Source organism: Callorhinus ursinus, unplaced genomic scaffold (genome assembly GCF_003265705.2).
Source record: "Callorhinus ursinus isolate GAN/ISIS: 27379988/994484 unplaced genomic scaffold, GSC_fseal_2.0 scaffold98, whole genome shotgun sequence".
Lineage (NCBI taxonomy): Eukaryota > Metazoa > Chordata > Mammalia > Carnivora > Otariidae > Callorhinus > Callorhinus ursinus.
In genome coordinates, this window is record NW_027397160.1 from 1,043,371 (window position 1) to 1,064,658 (window position 21,288).

At 57.5% G+C, this 21,288-nt stretch overlaps 1 protein-coding gene across 15 annotated transcripts in view; it reads left to right on the forward strand.

The window, feature by feature from the left end:
• Window positions 1-20,588, forward strand: part of PCBP3 (poly(rC) binding protein 3) — a 261,323-nt gene extending 240,735 nt beyond the window's left edge. For 11 of the 15 annotated variants that reach the window (XM_073888874.1, XM_073888882.1, XM_073888873.1 and 8 more), the window contains 6 exons: window positions 1,134-1,175; window positions 11,388-11,466; window positions 12,199-12,258; window positions 15,117-15,169; window positions 18,749-18,918; window positions 19,848-20,588. In XM_073888874.1, the coding sequence (XP_073744975.1) occupies window positions 1,134-1,175; window positions 11,388-11,466; window positions 12,199-12,258; window positions 15,117-15,169; window positions 18,749-18,918; window positions 19,848-19,884 (441 nt within the window). In that variant the 3' untranslated portion in view covers window positions 19,885-20,588. Of the gene's footprint in view, window positions 1-1,133; window positions 1,176-11,387; window positions 11,467-12,198; window positions 12,259-15,116; window positions 15,170-18,748; window positions 18,919-19,847 lie in introns of those variants that run through there. The other 4 variants (XM_073888879.1, XM_073888881.1, XM_073888884.1 and 1 more) reach the window with 2 other exon arrangements.
• Window positions 20,589-21,288: the final 700 nt, after the last annotated feature.

Here is a 21,288-nt window from a genome sequence, read left to right on the forward strand (position 1 = left end):
TTATGACAACTCTTGGCAGATTCAAAAGATGTGGTTTGCCAGAACCTTGGACACCATCCCTCGGTGTGAAGTCCACGGAAGCGACACTCAGACTGACCTGGGGTTTCCCTCTTGGGTGCACACGTGCAGACACAGGTGGGCGTCACGTGTCCACTCAGGTTGTGGCACGGGAACCCACATGGCCAAGTGCCAGAAGCCATGTCCCTCCACACCTGTGCCACCCAAGCTGGGGCCTCAAATGTGGCTGTCCAGGGCTGGTTGTGGCACGTTCCACATCACAGCATGTGAGGCCCGACAGCAAGTCTTTGGTCTTTACTCTCCCTTGACACCTTGTGGTTCGTTTGGTTTTGGCCGTGAGTTTCGGGGAGCAGCGTAGCTGGTGGACTGTTGAGGCAGGAGGGGACAGGTGGGGGGAGGAGGCACGGGGCCCACACTCGAGCTGTGGCTGGTCTGAGTCACTGTCTTGAGGGTGAAGCCCCAGGGACCCACACTGGCCCCCCGGGAGCGGTGCCGTGCGCGTGCAGCCCCCCATGAGAATAGCTGCATGGCCCTCTGAGGCTGCAAGACAAGTCGGTCCCTCTTGTGACTGATTTGGGCACATTTCTTCATCTGCTTTCACAAAATTGGTCTTGTCACCTTTTAAAGGTCCTTTGTTGGGTTTGGGGTTAAATACTTTGTAAAAGTGTTGACTCTGAAAGCTGATGAAATTTCAAAAGGTTAACAATTAGTGAGTCTGTAACAGGGTGGGATCCTTTGCAGGGGTTTTCTTTTAAGAGCCCCGGGGGAGTGGGGAGCCTCTTCGCCCTCCCCGCTGACTGGCCAGTGTCCGAGCCCGCAGCTGTCCAGCGAATGGGCTGTAGCTCCCCTGGCTTATGCGTCTGGTTGTAGCTCCAGCCACCCGCGGACACCGGTGAGGCCTGGAGCCAGGACGCCCCCAGTCTGCACCTCCCGGTGCCCTAAGCTACGGGGGGCAGGTGGGGACGCGCTCTGGGAGGAAGCTCTGACCACGGGGCCTTGGGCCTGTTCGCGAGAAGTCCCAGCCCTGAGAAAGCCCTTGTTCCCAGGGGAGAGCTGCTGGTGGGCACAAGTGTGGCTGGCCGCTTCCCGAGCTGACAGTGTCTCTCTCTTTCTAGGCCTACACGATCCAGGGACAGTACGCCATCCCCCACCCAGATGTGAGTCTCCACTCTGCCTCCCTGGCCTTCTCTTCTCATCACCGTTACCCCCTGCATGCCTCTGTTACTTGCTACTAATATTAATATTACACAATAATATTAATACCGTTCTCTCAGTGTTCCCGCCCTGTGTCGTATCCATATGACCTTGAATAACCTTTAACCTCTTAGCACTAATTCTACTTGTGTGGAGGACTTGGCCTGATGTCAAATTGTTCCCACTGTTGCTGCACTCTGGGGCTTTCCTCCGCACACAAGGCCTTGGGCGGTGGCCACAAGGCTGCTTTGCCCATGGCACCCGCCCCAGCGGGCAGGGACCACGGGGTTCCCTACGCCCACCTGAGAAGTCAGGCGACGCGCTATCAGACAGGTGCTCCAAGAGATGCTGGAGAGGATGTTAGGACATCCGGTAAAGCTACACTTTCCGGAGCCTCACGACACTTTCAGCACCCCCACGCCCCCCACCCCGAGAACAAAAGCCAGCAGAAGGGGCCTTGGTTTTCACTGTAGCGTTGAAGCCGCGCTCCGCCGTGGGGCCTGCTCAGCCGTCCCTGAGTGCGTCACGGTCTGAGGATGGTATCAGAGTTGAGGATGGGGAGGCCCGAAAATGCACCGTGCGGGGGCCCAGGGACCGAGGGGACGATGTGCAGCGGCTACAGGGCAGCAGCTGTGGTCCAAGGTCGTTCCTGCACAGGGACCTAGACGCGCGCCTGGCACGGGGCCAGAAGGCCTGCAGGAGCTGGTCGGGAAGGGAGGGAAGGGGGACCAGGCCAGGGCAAGAAGGCCAAGCTGGGCATCAGCAGCCGCAGCAAACCCAGAGTTCATTGTGAGAAGCCTTTTTCTTCTCTAAATCGTTGTGAAAATCACCGAGCTTCGCGGCCTCTCCCGAGAAAGTGTTTCCGGCCTGTGTTCTCTGTGATCTGAGACTCGTGTCTGGGAGGTGCCGCCAGGCTGACAGGTGCTCGCCTCTTCTGCAAACCCCATGCGTTTGAACTGGGCGGGCACGGGCGTGGGCAGTGAGACGTACGGGCAGAGCAGGCAAGGGCTTTTAAAAATGAAGCGAGGCTAAATAAGAGCGTGGGGGGCGTGGGGATTCAGGTCACTACCATGGCAGGGAACTCTCCTCAGAGCAGAGAAGAGATCCTGGCAAGGATCCTCAAGGGCAGTCTGCTGAGCAGGAGGCTCTCCCCGCCCCAGGCATGACCCCGAGGCCGTTTTCAGTGGTTCCTGGGTTTAGGTGGTAACTGCCTTAGCACTAAGTCACCTGTCCCATATCTGCCCGCGGCCTCCACTCATGAAGCTGTCCTTCTCCTGCCCAGGACGTGCTGCGAGGGCCCTCGCTCCTTGTTGGATAGAAGCCGGGCAGGGACACAGCCGTCCGCGCTCAGCTGGTTGGTGGGGTGACACCAGTTCTGTCCACCTGCTCACTCCCATCCCCCACCTGCTCACCTGAGCGCATAGCCACCTCCCCGTCCCCCTTGAGGACACGTGTCAAAGCCTGGCCTCTGCTAGTGACCCCCACAGACTGTTACATGGTATCAGGGATGTTCTTCATTCTGCTGTGAGTTTCTTAGAGATCCCAGGAGTGGGGAAGGTGGTGAAGGTGTGAACCCACTCAGCCTCCTCAAAAGAACCATCGGCAGCTTTAAGAAAAAGTTAAAATTCTTCCACCGTAAGGAGGTTGACGGCATTGCCGAAGAAAATGAGGGAGCAGTGGAGGTCGGTCTGCAAGACCCCCCACAGCAGGCAGGGGCAGACCCCGTAGCTCCAGGTGGGTGACACCCCCGTCCATCATCATCTGGGCGACTGCCAACTGTGACTGAGGGGATGCAGGTTTTAGAGCCTGGGAGAAGGGGTGGCCCGTCCCCAGCGCAGGAATGCCGTGCAGAGTGTAAGCGCTCGAGGGGGTGGGTCGCGCACTGCGATGGTAGGCTCCACGGCCCCCCACGGACGGACAGCCCTGCCTGGGGGTGATGGGCAAGCAGAACGGAAGCCAAGTGGGTCACAGGCCTAATTCCTGGGATGGCACAGTCTTCATTTAACATGGGGCCAGATGGTCTTGTGCCACTAGAAGTACAAGAGCTGATTGGAAAACCTGGCCCGTTGGCTTTTTGAAAACTCAGGAACACAGGGGTCTGGCCCCCTAGTAAAGGGCAGTTGGCCCCAGAGAACAGCTCTGAGGTTGAGGCAGGAGCCACAGACCCATCAACAGAGGCCTGAGGTTTCCTGCAGCCTCTGAGCTGACAGAGAAGTGTTTCTGGCTTGAAGTTCCCAGGGTTGTGGGCGGGCACACTTCAGTCTGGCTGATTGGTTTTTATATTAATTGGTTGTTGTGTCTTTCCAAGTGATTTTCTCAGAATCTCTTCAAAGTGGGTTGTTTCGCAGGTTTTTTTCTCAGATTGGTTAAACTGACTTATAACTAACTATTGCATAATTGCCTCATTACATTTGGTAGAGACCCGAGATACTCGGCTCTTCTTAGGAAACAGCTCTCTGTGCGGGACCCTCCGCTGTGTAGACTGGCCGCAGGGGCCAGGCAGCTGCTGGGACTCAGTAGTGGGAAGTCTGAGAAGTGCGTGGCTTGCAGGCTCGTGATACTGAAGACTGGACAATCATGTTGACACTCCATCCAAAACAAAAATAAAACAACTGTGTGGTGACATCGGTGATTATGGCCAGGAAGGCAACTTTAATCTGAGCTTAGTATTCAGTAGGGACTTTAAGGGTTTTGTTTCTTAGAACTCAGATATAATAATGGTAGGAAACACTACTTTATTTTATAACATAAGTGAATGCGGTTTAAATGCTTGAGCCATGGTGGCTGACACACAGCACAGGATCTTCCAGCGGCCTGTGACCCGAATCACAGACTGAGAAAACATGTTCCTTAGAGCTGAGTGTTACTTTATCTAGAACTAAACTGTATGTGTTTTTTCTGTGCCCGGTGTTGATGAGCACATTCTGGTTCACCCTTCCTGGAGACTCACCAGTTTCCCTGCAGGGTTGCGCTGCCACTCGGTTGTTTTACCCGAATCCTCCTGGACTTGCCCAGGAGAGGCACCAGGACGCTGGGTGTGGGGAGGATGGCCCCAGCCATGGCCTGGCCACCGCAGCCCCTGGGCGGCTGCCCCTGACCTCCACGCAGCCCGCCCAGGTCCTCGTGCCTTCAGACGTGGCAGGGGAGGCAGCAGAGACTTGGACGTGGGAACCGCCCCGTCCTCCTGCCCACCCAGTACCTGTGTCTCTTCACTTGCTCGATGTGATCACATGGGAGGGATGAGTCAGCTCCAAGCCGACCCCCACGTGTGATTCTTCTTTGCTGGTCTTCAGAGCATCCAAGTCACTCTCTCCGTAACACACCCTCATGTAAGGGGCACCGGAAGCAAGCAGAAACTAAGCCGTTTGTTAGAGGTGACGACAAAGGGTTTGCCACCTCCGCCCCTTCGCCTGCACCTGGCACTGACTGCAGGCCAGCAGTCAGGACAGCCACCCGGTTTCACACAAGGAAGTGGTCGCCGCAGAAGCTCACTGCCCGAGCTAAAGAGCCACTGGCTTCCAGCGGCGGTGCACATAACCCGTGGTTCCAGGAAGCGTGTTCTTCAGAGTAAGTAGCGGGAGACGGTAACACGGGAGTCGGAACAGAAGTAAAAGAGGGAAGATGCACATTAAGTCCTGAGTGGAAGATGTTTCCTAGCTGTCCACTCACATGTCACTGTGAGTGCAGGAACTCCCCTGATGACCACCAGTCACCTCCTCTAGATCCCCGTGGAGATGGCGCAGAGGCCGCTCCTGACACCTCGCAGTGGAAACGGGGAGAGTAGGCAGCACTCTCAGGCCGCCCGGCTGCTGGGCCTCACCTTGGCTCTGCTCTCTCCTCAAGATCCTGCAGCTCGGGGTGGTGGGGAGGTACCCACACACTGGACCTCGACCTCCCAGGGTGGGAAAAGCAGGAGGCCAGCTTGCCTTAGGTCTTCCCTGTCTCCCTGCCCTCACCCCGGGTGAACCCGCTCACTCTCCCACTGAGCCATTGGGTCAGCGGGAGAGCCATTGGGCCTGGCTTCCTCCTCCCAGCCTGCCGCTCTTAAGAGGCAGAATCTGCATTTTCATCCCATCGAAGTCCCAAGAAGAGGTCATCACAAGGAGTGAGGGAAGATTCTACAAGATAGGCACTGAGAATTTCTCAGAATTAATAAAAGAAGCCAGTCCTCACATTCAGGAATCCCAACAAATCCCAAACAAGATAAATAAAAAGAAATCCACTTTATACATATCAAGGTAAAACCACGTAACATCAAGACCAAAAGTAAATCTCCAAAGTAGTCAGAAAAGGAAGCAAGAAAGAAGGTGCAGGGACGTCTCACCAGCCGCCCTGGAAGCCAGAAGGTGATGGTGCGATGAAATAATTGTCAAGCCAGGCTTCTGTCTTAAGAGCATCTTCCAAGGACCTAAATCCGAGCATTTTCAGACAAACAGCTGTGACCAACAGTCTTCGCCCTTCAGGAGGACAGTGATTGTGAAGGGAAGACCAGAGATGCAGGACAGGGGGGCTTGTTTCATTCACATAAGAAAAGGCCGAGGAAATATTGATGGTTGTGACTCCATTAAAATGTAAACATTTAGGTAAACGAAAGCAACAGTTGTCTGTAAAGTCAACATCAAGGCTGTCTAATTTATGGGATTAACAGAACAGAACAAATGGACAAACATAGCAGACGTATGCTTCAGATGGATCCAGGGGAATTCGAGCTTCCTGTCGGTCACTGTGTTGTGCCAGAAGAGGCAAAGCTACGGAATTTAGACTTTATGTGTTAAAATATCAAAGTGACCGCTGACAGAAAAGACTTTACTTAAGTGACTTCCCCCCAGATGCAGAGGGAAGGGGGGGGAAACTAATCCATACAAAAGAAGAAAAAGAGTGAAAACGTGAAAGAAGCCTTAGAAAGGACAGTTACAGGTGCAAAATAAAATAAATGGCAGAAATTTGTCCCTATATGTGTAATTGTGATCAAAGTAGAAGTAATGTTCCAGTTAAAAAATAAGACTGTCTGACTTTAAAAAAGAAAAAAAAAAGCCCTAAACAAATAGCAAACAAAACAGGGGGAAAAATCTAGCATTTTTTTCCCCAAGAGACACACCTAAAGAATAAAGACCCAGAAATACTGAAAGGATAGAAAAAGCTATCCTGGGAAAAGACTAACTGCAGGAAACCTTACATACCAACATTAATATCAGTGGGGGAAAACAAGACTTTAAGGCAAATTCTATATTTATAGTCATTTACGTATTGATAAAAGCTCAGTTCACCAGAAGATATAAATTCAAAACTTGTATGCACCTGAAACATATCTTCAAATACATGTAAAGAAAAAGTGAACAAATCATAAAGGCTTGTTAAAATTTGACAGACATGTAGGGAGCCTGCCCATGACGCTGCCGTGACCGATATAGCTTGAACCCAATTCTACACAACAGGGATGTAAGTCCCAGAAACGTCTACATAACTGGATCACACATTACGCCATAAAGAAAGCTCACCATCTATCAAAAATTGGAATCCTATAGGCTGTACTCTCACCACAAAGCAATTAAGTTGAAATCAATAAATAAAAGATGACTTAAAAAAAACCCCTCGTCTTTATTGAAAGTTAAAGAAGCCCAAAAACCAAAAAAGAAAAAGGGGGGGAACATACCAGTTTCTCCATTAAATATCTTTATAATGTCATGAAATATCTTTACAGTTCTTCCCAAATCGAGGTACAAATGCAGTACAATTCCAATCGAAATCCTGACAGAGATTTAACATGCTGTTTAAAATTTATATGAAAGAGCAAAGGCCAAGAATCATCAAGATACCTATGGAAAGAACAGACAGTTGGGGGAGCTGCCCTAACAGATGCAGGGACTGGCTGTAGAGCCATATACTGCTGGAGACAGGGTTTGGGCGCCGGGAGCAACCCTGGGCCAGTGTGCCGCTCAGAGAGCCTGGGGTCTGTCCACGCCGGCCGGGGGGCTGCCGGTGCAGATGGCAGGGGCGAGGACAGGTGGCCGTGGTCATCCATGTGGGAACAATGACCCAAACACTTCTTGTGTCAAGAATTTCAACACGAGAGGAAAACAGCACTTTTAGAAGAAATAGAGAAGATCTTTCTGTTCTCAAGTCAGGGAAAGGTTTTGTAAACAAAATATGAGCACAAACCATGAAGAAAATATAAATGAATTTGACTACATTAAAATTTAAAAATTATCTTTCTCTAAAGACCCCAAAGGAGAGTGGGGAAAAGATCTTATCAGCACATACAATTGAAACAGGATTAATATCTGAAGTATAAAAGGAGTTTTTGTGAGTGAGCAAAAGTCAACCCAATAGAAAAACGGGCAAAGACACAAGCATTTCACAGGAGAGGGAACATGAACGCGGCCTGAGCCCACATGGTGGTCTGTTCTTGACAGTGAGTGGCAGGTGCACGGCGCGCCTGTCTTGTGATAACTCGGTGAGTTTGTCTGCCTTTGTCTGCATTTAGGATTTGTCTGTTTTTCTATTCTAACCCAACATTCAGTGGAAAAGGCAAGGGACAGAGAGCCGTCCATCTCAGGACACCTGCCCGCGCCCTCCCTTTCCTTCCACCCTGCCTCCCTCCCTCCCAGTGATTTGGAGGCACTTTTGAGTCCTGGGAGTCTGATTTTTTAATGGCAAAAATGTCTCAAAAAGTAGGAATCCCCTTAGCACTTTTTTTGCTCCTTCCTTAAAAAATGTAGAAATTACGTCCCAAGGAGATGAAGTGCTGGACTAATTAAGGACAGAACCAAGACGAGAGGGAGGCCAGCTGACAGCATCCGTCCGCCTCTCTGCCCGTCTGCTTGCTGGACCACCGTGTGCCCCGCCAGTGTCCGCCGGACATCACTTTACCTTCTTGGTGCATGGGTGAAGGGACACTCACCACTGGGGGGGCCGTTTCTTCATGAAAAGCACCCAGTGCCTGGCAGTAGGAGAGCTTAGGTCCAGGACTGCTGATGCTCCAGCCTCGGGGAGCATTCGTCCACCTGCGCCTGGAGCACGTGTGCTCGTGGGCTCTGTGCCAACCCGCCGGATGCACTGGATCTGCTTACCTGCCAGGGAGGCACCTGCCGATGGAGACACCAGGGGAGCACCGGGGTAACGGAGCTGCGGACGGGTGGGTGGGGAAGCCCCAGGTTGTTCTCGATGGTGATGCTCCCCAGCTGAGGTGGACAGCACTTGGTGGCCGGCTGCTTGCTCTCCTGATTCCCCCACCCTACAGATCAGGACAGAGGCCTGCGGAGGCCAGACGAGCCCTCCTGCACCCAGCTGGTCGGTGCTGGAGCTAACCCAGGCCAGTCCTGCCGCCAGGGCCCCGCTCTCCCCTGCTGTGCCCTGCGGTCCTGACCAACACACAGCTGTGCACTCTTGGGGCCTCGAGACGGACAGAAGAGGACTCTGCCCACGGGAGAAGGACAAGCACCTGACGGGGGAGGTGGCAGGACAGGAGCCCCGAGCAGCCAGGCCAGCAGACCTCGAGGCCCCAGAGTCACCCCCAGGCTCCCTGCTGGCCCATCCCCCGGGCAGAAGGCTGGAGCCCTCAGGGGGCTGGTCACGTCCCCATGTGAGCTCTGCGTCTCATGGAAACCCGAGTGACGGTCAGAGCACATGCCCGGCCCCCCACCGCCTGGCAGCCCTGAGCCTGACTCGCACACCCTCTGTGCTTCAGCTTCCCGTGTGCTGTCTCCAGAAGTGGGGTCTTCTCCTCCGTCCTAGGAACTCGTAGTTACCACCTTGTAACCTTAGCCCAGTTCCAGCTCCACCTGAAGGTGGGTTCAGGCACACCCCTGCCAGGTGACCTCTGGGACTCGGGCCTGCTGTGCACAGGGCCCATGGCCCCTGCGGCCCCTGCGGCCCCTGGTCCCATCAAGCCGGACCCAGGTTCCCGGGACCAGGTCTGTGCGGCCCAGCTCCCAGGCAGCATCTCAGCCACGGACAGGCTCACCCTCCCCTCATCCCTCGTGCCCCAGGACGTCACTGGGTACTTGCCATCTCTCCCACTTGTCCCTGAAAGAGGAGCCTTCACTGGGCTGCCCAAGCCACGCAGCAGGGTCTCTGACCTCCAGGCCCCTTCCCTGCAGGGTCATCTCTCCTGAGGCACAGCGGGTGCAGGCCGCATGTCGCCTCTTGTCCCTGTCACTTCAGCGAGTGTCCCCATGATGGTGTTTCCTGGGTGTGCTCTTCTGGCAGCTTCCTCGGGGGCCTCCGACGAGTGGCTGCTCAGGTCACACAGCTCAGTGGTGTTAGGTCATGGAGCAGACATGACAGGTGCAGGGTCAGCCCTCAGCCCCAGGTGCACCCTTGACCCGCACCACTTCATCGGGGACTGTCATGGCTGGACATGACTCCAGGTCACCACACCCCCTAACCTGTGCTTCTCAGGACCCCGGGGCATGACAGATGCACCCAGAGTGGGCTCACCGAGTCAATGTGTCCAGTGCTCCCTGGGCAGGCCCCCCCCAGAGAGCCACAGGTCAGGGAGCACCCCAGAACACAGGGAGAAGCCTACGTTTAGAGGCACTTGCCCTCTCTAGGAAGAGAGGGGGAGAATCAGGGACTCTGAGAGCTGTGTCACAGGGGCCGGCCAGGAGAGACCAGGCGTGGTCACTTCTGCTGCAGCAGCGGCCCGCCTCACATCCCGGGGCTCACACGGCGGAGGCTCCACCTCGAAGGCATGACCAGGAGGCCACAGGTGGTCGTGGCTTGGCCCCCAGCTGCAGCTGGGGTCCACACACCTCGTGCTGTGGGAGCTACAAGAGCTGGACAAAGCGCCAACGCACCGCGCACCCCTGCACCCGCAGCTGCGCCCACAGGCACGGCACACAGGGCAGCCATGGTCCTCCTCAAGTTGGAAGGGGTTTGGTGTTTGTCTTTGTGTGGGGCTAAGTTGCTGAAGGCCCACAGCGACCCACTCCTCTCTTGCTTTGAGGTACATCTGTGAAGTCTCCTGAATGTCGGGTGTTTGTGCCTCGGGCACGATCACCACCTCCCCGACACACTTGTGTTCAATGGGGACACCAGCTCCTCCCTGTGTGCCCCGCCCGCTGACCCCTGGGGGCTCCGGGGAGGCCCTGTCCTCGCCTCCAGACAGGAGTCCAGGGCCAGCCCCGGAGCAGCGCTGGGACACGTTCGGGATGGGCCTGCTGTCAGGAGGAGGTTAGGAGCTGAGTGCATTTCCCAGAGTGTGCGGTGTAGGCCCCGCGGGTGAGCTAGGCCTGACGGCATCCCTCTGAGTGGCCAGCAGTTAGCCTTCAGTTCCCAAAACATGGCCAGGACTCACCACATTTACCTTTACTTTCTGCTCTTTGGGGTTTCTACTTAAGAAATGAGGCCCAGATGGGACGCCCTGGGTGGCTCAGTCGGTTGAGTGTCTGACTCTTGATCTCAGCTCAGGTCATGATCTCAGGGTCATGAGTTCAAGCCCCGCATCAGGCTTGGGCTGGGCGTGGAGCCTAGCCCAAGTTAAAAAAATAAAAAAAGAAATGAGGTCCAGATAAAAACAACTGAAGAAAGCCCAGTAGGTGGGGTAAAAGGGAACAGAGAGCGGCCTGGTCACAGTCATGAGACTCTAACAGCCCTCACGGCCTCTTGGAGGCGCTCACCCGCCCCCTACAGAACCTTCCAGCACTCCATTCTGTGATCCTGGGAGTCCCGGAAGAGCAGCTTGGGGAGGCCCTGCAGGGGAGGCAGGGCTGGCCCAGGGCAAGGTCCAGGCCTAGCTGGGGCTGGGGCGAGGCCAGGCTTGCAGAAGGGGCATGAGTGACAAGGTGCGTGCATTCTGTGAGGACAGCATGAGCTGACCTTGAAGCCCCTGGGGGCCCAGCAGGTCCTGTTCTGCGGCTCCCAGACCCTCCCCACAGAGCCGAGGGGCCCGGTGGCCTCCGCTGGCCTCCCTCGCCTGCATGCGGTCTGGGGGTCGCCGCCCGCCAAGCCTGTGTGAGCTGCCAGGGAGCCGAGGAGAGGAAAGGGACTGGGTGCACCCGCCCAGCGGCCCATTGGTTTCCCAGGCCAAGTCCTTGCGTTCTGCCGCGTCTGCCATGTGTCCGCATGGCCCCCCTGTATCTGTTTGTACAGCGTTCTGTTACTGCCTTTTTAACTTGGTGTGAATTGTGCTCGATGACAATGATCTTAGCTCTCATGTGTCCCTCCTACCCCAGCAGTTGACCAAGCTCCACCAGCTGGCCATGCAGCAAACCCCCTTTCCTCCCCTCGGACAGACCAACCCCGCTTTCCCCGGTACGTACCCAGCTGCCCTTTCTGACCTCCTCTCTTCTCACCTGGGGACTCTCTTTCGGAACTGTCATTATTCAGGGTGGCGAGCAGCACAGGCACCGCTCTAGTTGTGGGTGCCAAGGACGCAGTGCAGACACGCAGCAGTGTGCACGTTGCAGAGGGCCGGGCGGGGAGGTCTGTGTGTGTGTCTGCTGCGGTAGGCTGCTCACCTCACAATGGCCTTCTTGCGAAGCGACGTCTGTCCCCTCGAGGGTCCACGCCTGCTCTCCGCTGCGCACAGGCATCCTGGGGGCCCCCTCCGGCTGAATACATCCATTTGGCCGGCCCTGAAGCCTGTTCTCTCCAGGAGCAAGAGCTCAGACAAGCAGACGGGATGCCCTCCTGTAGGAGGCCCATGCACAGCCCAGGAGTGACACCTGCCCAGGACGGCACCCAGCCCTGCCCCAGGGAGAACTGAGATGAGCCAACCCCCAGCCCAGGGCACGGTCACTATCGGCACCCCACTTGGCACAAGGGTGGGGGTGGGCCTTCGCTCTGCTGCGTCTCGCCAGCCAGGCGTTCCTTCCTCCCTGATACGGGCAGGGCGTCGCCTCGGCAGCCGTGCAGGTGACCACACACTGGACGCGCTGGTCTGCTGTGCATGCGCCAGTCAGATTTTGAGCTTCCCTAGTTGAAGTGACCTTGCTTATCTCCTTGAGGGCAAAACATTAAATCTGTTTCTTCTTTGCTCTCCAGGAGAAAAGCTGCCTTTACACTCCTCCGAAGAAGCTCAAAATCTGATGGGCCAGTCGTCAGGTAAAACAAAAGCACACTAAATGGAGAGAGGGCAGGCCCAGAAGGCTGTGCATCCGCCCCTGCCCGGGCTCCGGGTCACCGACCTGGCGGGAGGAGGGGCAGGGAGGCCTGATCGCATCTGCCGTGGGGACTGCCAGCGCCTCAGTGCTGTCAGGGGACAGAGCCCGTGTGGCTGGCCCGTGGGTCAGCCCCGGGCGCTGCTGGGAGGTGGTGGCCGCTCACAGGCTCGGGAGGTGCTCAGAGCGCAGCCCCCCGTCATCGAAGGCCCCAGAGGTGATGGGCCAGCGCCTGTGTTGTAGGCAGCAAAGTGTGGGGCGGGGGGCGGGGGGGGCCTGCAGTGACGAGTTTACCGTGACGAGTGCTTTGTGGAAATGCGTTTCGTAGGAGACAGAGCACAGGGTCAAGGAGCAGAGTGCCCTGGGCCAGATTAGTCTGCACCCATCTGGTTGCATTAATATGCCCCTGGGCTGTCACAGGGCAGGCTCGGGTCTACAGATCCCATTCCTCTGGGGGTTTGGGGAGTGACGCCACCTGAGAGCTGGTGGCTGGGCAGAGCCGGTTCCCCATGAGGGGGCACCACCTGCTCTCCCATCCCACTCGGGGTCAGAGCAGAAGAGCAGGCGTCCAGCTGAAGGGGAATGCAGGAGGGCAGTGCTTCTGGCACTGGCTGTCACCCCATTGGTGGGTTCTGGGCCCCAGAGCCTAGCTGTGCTCCCTGGGCCGAGACGTGGGCTCTGATGCTCCATGCGCCCCAGATGGGTCCCGTCGCAGTGCAGCCCTTAACGCAGTGAATGCAGAGTTTAATGAACAAAAATTAGAGAAAAACGTATAGGACATATTTGATTATGGAAATGGGTATCAGCCCTTATAAAGTTATTTACCTAGGTAACAACACACATGTGCCTCTAAGTCCGCTGCAGTTTATAAGTGATTTCATGCAATTACCCGGCGATGGTCTCCCAGAGACAGCTGGGGACCCGAGGGCCTGGCTTGCCCGGGACACACAGCGCCCACCTGGCCAGCCACCCACCGACCCTGCCTTGGCTTCCCCAGCACCACCTGTGGGCCTCAAGGATGTGGGACATGTGTGCACATGGCCTTTTTAAGGCATCCTTGTGATGACCTCCCACCCCGAGGCCCCATGAGACCCAGAGGGAGAGCGTCCACACACACGCGTGTCCCACGCACACGCACGCGTGTCCCATGCACACGCGTGGTGACGGGGGCGATGTCACCGATGCTCCCAAAGCAGGTCGGGCTCGCGTGGCGAAGCTTGATTCCCGTCCCGGTGTGCACGGCATCAGCATCTCATGAGGGACACTCACCACCGGGGGCATGTGGCCCTCAGATACAGGAATGCCAGTTGTAAACAGGTGTGTCTCCGGACCAGCAGTTTATGTCAGTGCCCTCTTGAAAAGAAGTCTGATACTTTCCTTCCTTGGATCAGAATCCATCAAGGTGAACGGATATGACTCAGCTTTATGTCCATCCCAAAGCAGGCCGTGCAGGAGTTCCTGGCCAGGGCTCACAAAGGCCTGAGGAAATCTCGTAGATGACATTTTGCATGTCACTATTTATGGAATGTACGTAGACGGTTGAACAACCAGATAACTGTATTGAAAAGACCTCTCTGAAAAGAAGATAAAGCACAGAAACTCTAGATTTAGCTGTGCAAAAGGAAATGACAGTTCGGGATGAATTGGTTCATTCGGCACTTGCCAACTGACCCGCCAGCACGGCGGGCTCTGGGGGGTCTCTCGTGGTGGAGACTGATGACCGCAGTGTGTCTGGTGTTGGGGACATGAGTGCCGTGGAGGAGGAAGCAGGAAGAGGGAGGGGTGGGGGCGGGCGGGGAGGCCGATGGCGGAACGTGGGGAGGCAGGGTGGCTCGGCACAGTCTTGAAGGCATGTGACTTGCGTTTCCTTAGGCCTCTCTGGGCCTGTGGAGAGTAGACCGAGGGGCAAGGGCAGAGGCAGGAACCAGGAGAGGGGAGAGAGGGCTCAGGCTCCGGAATATTCTGACGGTATGAGCCGGGCTGCGATGGTGGTTCTGCAGATGGAGGCTCCAGGCACGCGTGGGGCCTGCCCGGAGGATTGGGGGCGTCCGCTGTGGATGGACTTGGTGCTCTAGATGCCTCCGGAGGCAGAGACAGAAGTGCTGAGGGCAGGGAACCCGCTGGTCCTATCGAAGCCCACCGCATGTTCTGTTGTCCCTGTTTTGGGAGCAAGAGTAGATCTCGTCCTGTGAAAAGCTGTGCGAGAAGTTGTCTCTGATTTGCTAGGGCCCCGAGCTGAGATTGTAAAGATAAAAACTGGGGGCCTGGTGATCAGTTAGGCCTGTGTCTGCACTTTGAGCACAGAAGCACACGGTCTCCACTGGGCCTCAAAGCTTACTGGTTGACCTTTGATCCGCTGTCGGGGTGGGAGAGCTGCCTGTGTGGCTGGGCGACGGAGCTGGGCCGCGGGTCTGGCGGTGCGGGGCCCGTGGCGCTGCTGGAGCAGAGGGGGAGAAGGGGCAGCCGGCCTGGGGTGCACAGGGGGGCCCAGGACACACACTTGGCCGCTCAGCATGGGTCCCCTAGAGGTCTGTGAAGGGCATCCCCACATCGCACGGCACAGGAGTGAAATCACCAATGTGCCCAAGATGAAAACATGGAACGTCACTGTGCGGAGGTTCTTTGTCCTTGTTTTGAGAGAAGCTGGGACTCCAGACATTGGTTGCAGTTTGGGACTGAGAGCTCACAGGGCCTGGGCTCCCAGGGCATGCGTGCCCCACCTGTGGGGTCCATGGGGGCGGGTGCCGGGTGTGATGTGAGCAGCCTACTGCTAGCCTAACCTTGTCCCCTTGGTGTGCCCAGGTCTGGACGCCAGCCCCCCGGCCAGCACTCATGAGCTCACCATTCCCAATGATGTGAGTATGCCTGAGCCCTCAGCCAGCCCTGACTTGCCTGGGACCGCTCCCCGCCCTTCCCACAGCTGGGTATAGGGGCCACAAAAGGCACGTGATGTCACGCTCCCGAGAGACTAGGCAGGAAAGGAGCCAAAGGGACTTCAGGGTTGACCCTTGAAGAGCAGGTGGGCCAGGAACGCTCGGAGGGTCTGCTGCAGCAGGATGCCCGTATCTGGTGCCCACAGCCTGTGCCTGCCCAGGGCTCAGCTGACAAAGTGGCCTTACGAGCCACCCTCCACATGCTCAGCCCTACCTGTCCTGGATTATCCTAAGGACGCTGACTCCAGTCGGAAACCAAGACACCAGGGCGGGTGTGGGCCACGTGTCCTTGAGGGGCAGTGGCTCAGGGTCGCACAGGAAGGCAGCTGCTTGGGGGACATGGCCTTCCCAGCTCACGTATCAGTTGGCCTTTTCTGCCCTAGAACTGAGGCCTTCCAGACTCTTCACTGCTTTGCCCCTGGGACCAGCCAGGCACAAAGTCCTAAGAGAAGCACAGAGTTGTGTGGCTTCAGGGGGATGGCCCACCCCGAGTATGGAGAGGGATGAGCTGCAGGGGGCGGGAGAATAGTGAGGCGGAGGACCAGAGGAAGGGACCCCCCCCCCCCGACCCCCCTCCCCGGGGAAAACCCGCCTTCATCAGGGCCCTGGTGGCCGGCTGCAGGTGACGCGCTCCTGCGTCTCAAGGGGAGAGTGTTTCTGCTCTCGGGAGCTCCCAACACTGTCTTCGCACGTGATGATCCTTGAGCAGCTTGGCTGCAGGCAGCCCCCCGAATCTCCACCCACGTGCTAAATGCAGGGGCCACGCTGCACTCGTGGTGCTTCTCTGAGCCTTTACCGAGACCACTCACCAATGACAGGGGTCTTCTTCTCGTCCAAGCCTGCCTTCCAAAAGTGAGATGAGCCCAGAAAACAAGAGGAAGAGGGTGAGGCTCGTTCAGAGAGCGAGCAGTGTGCCTGCTTCGTGGGGGCCCCTGGAGCACACGGGCGCCACCTCGCATGCAGCGCCACACTGCCCGCCCCCTCCCGGGGAGTCCCTCAGAAGGAGGCTGCTTTCTTGGCTCCGAGGGGGCCCTTCCTGGGAGGAGGATTTGGTGACAGCCCTGCTAGGAGGCTTTCTCATGCTCACCCCGGCCCCCCAGGGGAGGCGTGCGTGCATCAGAGCCCTTGTTCAGATGCGCATCTCACATGATGCCCATCCGTGTCCCTGGTCAAAGTTAGGTTGTGTGGAGGGGAGTCTGCCCACACCCACACGTCGCCACAGCAGGACTTTCTGGATGGCGGGCGTGTGTGGTAACTGAAACCATGTGCACGTTCCACAGCACAGCCACCTGCTGGCGTGGTGATGGGGACCCAGGTCAGGGCCAGCAGTCGTGTGTGGAGCTGCCTCTGCTGGCGTTCTGGGACTCTCCTGGCCTTGGGTTCCATGGCTGATGTCGCCGTCGGGCCCTCACTGTCCCTGTGCCTGTGGTCACCCCACACTTGGGCCCCATCCCTGGTCCCAACCCCAGAATCACCCAGAGATCTAAGGGCTCACACAGGCGGCGCCAGGATGAGAGAAAGGTATGTTCCCACAGAGCCCTGGGGTGCAGCTCTGAACCCAGTGCGGAGGGGCCACGGTACTTGAAAGTGCCTATGACTTCCCTTCGGGCTCCCTGTGCAAGCCCACCGGGTGAGAGGAGAGAGGTGGGCACGGCTGCATGTGTGTGGGGTCAGGAGGCCCCCGGAGCCCAGCTCTATGGGCCTGCATGGCCCACGGTTGCAGAGCAGGGCTGAGAAGGCCGGCCCCTGCCAGGTCCGAGGGGCCTTTCCAGCTGCCGAGGACACTGCTGCCCGCGGGAGAGCCCTGGGCTCAGCCCGGCGTCTGCATCACCAGCACCCGCACCCCTCCGCTCTCTCTGGAAGAGGGACGTGTTCCACATAAGTGAGGAGTGAGGGGCGGCTTCAGGAGCCCCCAGGCCGGCTGGGGGGCAGTGCAGGGCCGCGCAGGGGTGAGGTCCCAGGGAAGAAGAGAGGGCTGGGTGCAAGGACATCTTCAGGAAGCTGTTTGAGAGAGCGTGGGGACTGCATGCCAGAGAGACATCTCTTCAGATAGGGTTATGGGAGGAGAAAAGCCGTTCTGCAGGAGGCTCAGCAAACGCTACTTGCACTGAAGGGGGAAGGTTCTGGAAGGGAGACTGGGCTGCTAGCGGCCACGAAGTGTGAGGATCCTCTGAGTGCGGGCATCTTCTGGGGACTCAGCTCGCCCCACATCCCCCTCCGTCAGGGACCGGTGCTGCTGCCCCCATGCAGCGCACGAGCCCAGCAGTCCCTGCCTTGCCTGGCGCAGTCGGAGGGCAGTGCTCCAGATGTCTCTGCTGCGGGAGAAGGACTCCGGGCCAGGCTCCAGGCCAGGGACAGTAGCAGCTCCCTCACTGACCTCGGGGCGGGGCGGGGCGGGTTGGGGGCGGGGCTGAGAGCTGGGGGCAGGAGGTGGAGGAAGCTGAGCAGCCCTGGGGTGGAAGCTTCTCTGGACACCTGGAGAGACTCTAGTGAGGCAGCTGACCTAACGCAGGAAAGGAGAGCAGAACTGAGAAGCTGGAGGTCACCGCGGGGACAAAAGCTGGTGTCCTTAAATAGGTCCAGAGGCGTGTGTGATTGTAAATGGGCTTCCTTCCTGCTTGCCATCCCACAGAAGCGGGCCCCTAGCCCTACTGACACTCTCGGCCAGCCTGTGCTCCCCCCAGGCCAGGGGAGGCAGACTCGGAAGCCGCTGCACTGGCCCTGCCCTGCTCGGTGCCTGCTCTCCCAGCTGACCTCAGCAGCCCTGGCTCAGGGAGGGACTCGGTTCTGCCCACAGTAAACATGGAGAGGTGCAGCTGCCTCCTCCGTGGAGGCTCCCCTGGGGCCCGAGTTGCCCCCACCAGCAGGGTGGGCTCCTCAGAGAGCTGGTCTAGAACTCAGGCTGCAGTCCAGCCCTGTGCGTGGCTGCTTCTGTTTCCTGAGCAGCCCTGGTTCCTGTCCTTCTGGCTGCTTGATTCTTGATGACCGCCTCTTCCTTCAGATGGCCCAGGGCAGCCAGAGGTCCCACTGGGAAGGATAGGGAGCATCTGACATGTCCTCAGAATTTCACCCAAGTTCATCAGAAGCCGGGTTTTAGGCAGCAGAGAGCTTTAAACTCTGGCTTCAGACAAACATTTCTCCACCCCGAGGACATGGCCAAGAGGGCCATGGTGCTAGCGCCTGAGTGGTCCCCATCCCCCAGGCCTCCGAAGGACACCAGGGGAGGTGACGCAGTGGGTGCCCATCCCCTTTGGGACTTGTCAGGACTCGCTGCAGCAGGCAGAGCCCGGGCATCTGCAGCCTCACCCCCAGCAGGAAAGCTACCTGGCAGCCTGCATCCTGGGCGGGCAGTGCCTTGTCCTTCTGGGAGGGCGGAGTTTGTGGAGTGGGGTGGACACCAAGGCTGGACTGTCCTGCCTCTGGGGCCTCCCTAGGGCTCTGCACGCACTCAGCTCGGGGTGGGGGCTCTTCTCTAAGGAAGTCCTCCGTCCTTTTTTCTAGCTAATAGGCTGCATAATTGGACGCCAAGGGACCAAAATCAATGAAATTCGACAGATGTCTGGAGCTCAGATCAAAATTGCCAATGCCACAGAAGGGTCATCCGAGCGCCAGATCACCATCACAGGGACCCCAGCCAACATCAGCCTTGCCCAGTACCTCATCAATGCCAGGTGAGTGTTCAGAAGGTCCTGTCTGATGTGTCGCTGGCCAGACAAGACGCTCAGAGGGACTGGCTCGCCATGGCGAGAGCCCAGACCGTGCCCGGTCCTCTCTGGTGGCTTCTCTCTCCTGGCTGGGCATGGGGGTGGGATGTGATGGAGACAGTCTCCACGTAGACATGGGGCCCTACACCCACTCTGCACGTTCACATCTGACCATTCACCCTGGAAATTCTTGGTGGGGGGTGAGGTGGTTACAGCCTAGGGCATTTCCAGAGAGGCCATGGCTACACGGCTGAGGTCACACACTTGGGCTAACTGGGTTGTGGAGTTTCAGAGAGCACATTACTAGACCATTCTCCTCTCTCAGACCCTGTGGTTGTAAAGACACTGCCACCACCACCCAGACCCTTGCCAAGCAGCAAATCTGAAAACTGTGAGGGTCAGAGGGTACACCAGGGGCAGATGAGGTCCTGGGGCTGAGCATGCACCTCAGCTTCCCTGCCCAGGGACGTGTCAGAGAACATAGTGTGACCACACCTGGGGCCAGACCCTCCTCTTTAACTCAGAAGATCAAGCTGGGCTCTGGGGAGGCCCAGGTGGACGTGGGAGGCAGCCTCCCCTCCACGCCGTGGGCAGTGCGACCCTGGCTCCCCTCCGAGGGCAGCTGCTGAAGAAAGGGTCGTGGTGGCCGCTGCTTGTCCAGGTGGTTGGTGTCACACCCCGACATGGTGACAGGGAAGGCAGACCCCACCAACCTGGTCCCCGGTGGGTCCTCTTCCCTCCACCCCACTTTGGTCTCCAACTCATGACCACACATCTAACAACCGAGAGGGAGGCGGGTCCGAAGGCTGTGAGAACACACAGAGCGAGCCATTCGCTTCTGGTCCCGTTTTATGAGAACACTGTGACCTGTCTCCCCGTGCCTTTGTGTCTTCCAGGCTGACATCTGAGGTCACTGGGATGGGTGCGCTCTAATCCTGCCCGTTGGCCTCCAGTCCGTGAACCCTGACCTCCACCCGGCTCGCACACTCTGTACAGACCGCCCACCCACCCTTCATCGCAAATATAGAGGTTTTCTTTACTAACAAGTTATCTATGCCATAGACATACACACGCCAACAAAGCAAATCTATATTATATCTCTGTCAGCTCCAGGCTCTGTCCCTGATACTTCCCTTGGAATTAATTTATGCTCGTGTGTTCATGCATTGGCATGCAGTGTTAATTATTTTAAATGCTTTGGGGGCACTCCCATCTGTGACATTTTAGAAATTCTGTCCGTTAGTGTCCATGTACCTGTTTATGAATTGTTTTGACATTTTGACAGCACTTCCCACAAGCCGTCTCTCCTAGACCGCCTAGAGCTGTGGTTGCTTTGAGCGGGTTTGCTCCCACCCAGCACCCCCTGCTGACTCGCCACCGCCCCCCCCCCCCGCCAGAGCCTGTGCTTGCTCAGCCCACGTGTCCACATAGGTCTGCACTGGGGGCAGGGGAGAGAGAATGGAGGACCGGGTCCTGGGCCACAGTGCAGATGAGGTGGGGGGTGCTGGAGTCCTGACTTCACTGAATTGTCACGTGCTGGGGATGCACACGTGGGCCCCCAGGCATCTTCGGGGGGCTGGCCAGGAAGCGCCTCTGCACCACGTTGTAGTTCAATAAATACTGTGCGCTGCCCCTCACTGGCTCTGGTTCCTGTCTGCGCCCCCCCCAGCCACACTGACTCATGTGCACACACGCACACACACCCTAGGCTGCCCTGCCGGGTGATCATACAGATTAGCAACTCATCCCTTCCCCAGCCCTTTGCAAGGTCATTCTCGTGTTGCTTTTGCAAAACTTCCTAAAATGACAATAATGAAAACACTTCTCAGATTAGTAGAACTCAGTTCTCCCAGCACCACCTCTATGTACTTGGGAGGCCAGGCCACGCACAGTGACCGTGGTCAGCGGAAGTGTGTGCATGCTGCACCCACCTGCAGAACTGTCTGCTCACCTGTGCTTACCTTGAAAGCCTCTGTGCCTCTTCTGGACACTGAAGCTCTGGGTGGGACACGGGCCCATGGTGGATAGCCCCCACACTCTCTCAGGGCAAACAACAAAGGCCTGAGGCCCTTCCTGTGTGCCCTGCAGGCCTTCCTCCGGTCACAGGGGCAGTGGGTGGCCAGTGGATGGGTTGAATAAGTGTCTTAGAAAACAAAAGGTGCCACGAAGTAGAAGAAAGCCGTGGTGGGGAGAGCGTCAGAAGTGCAGTGCTACGTGGGCAGGCAAGGTGTGGCCCCTAAGGTAGGCGTTATGGAGGAGAGCAATTGGAGGGGGAGCTGGAGCTTGTGCGTAAGAAGAGGTGGGCAGGAGGCCCGGGAGTGGAGCCCGTAGGGCCGG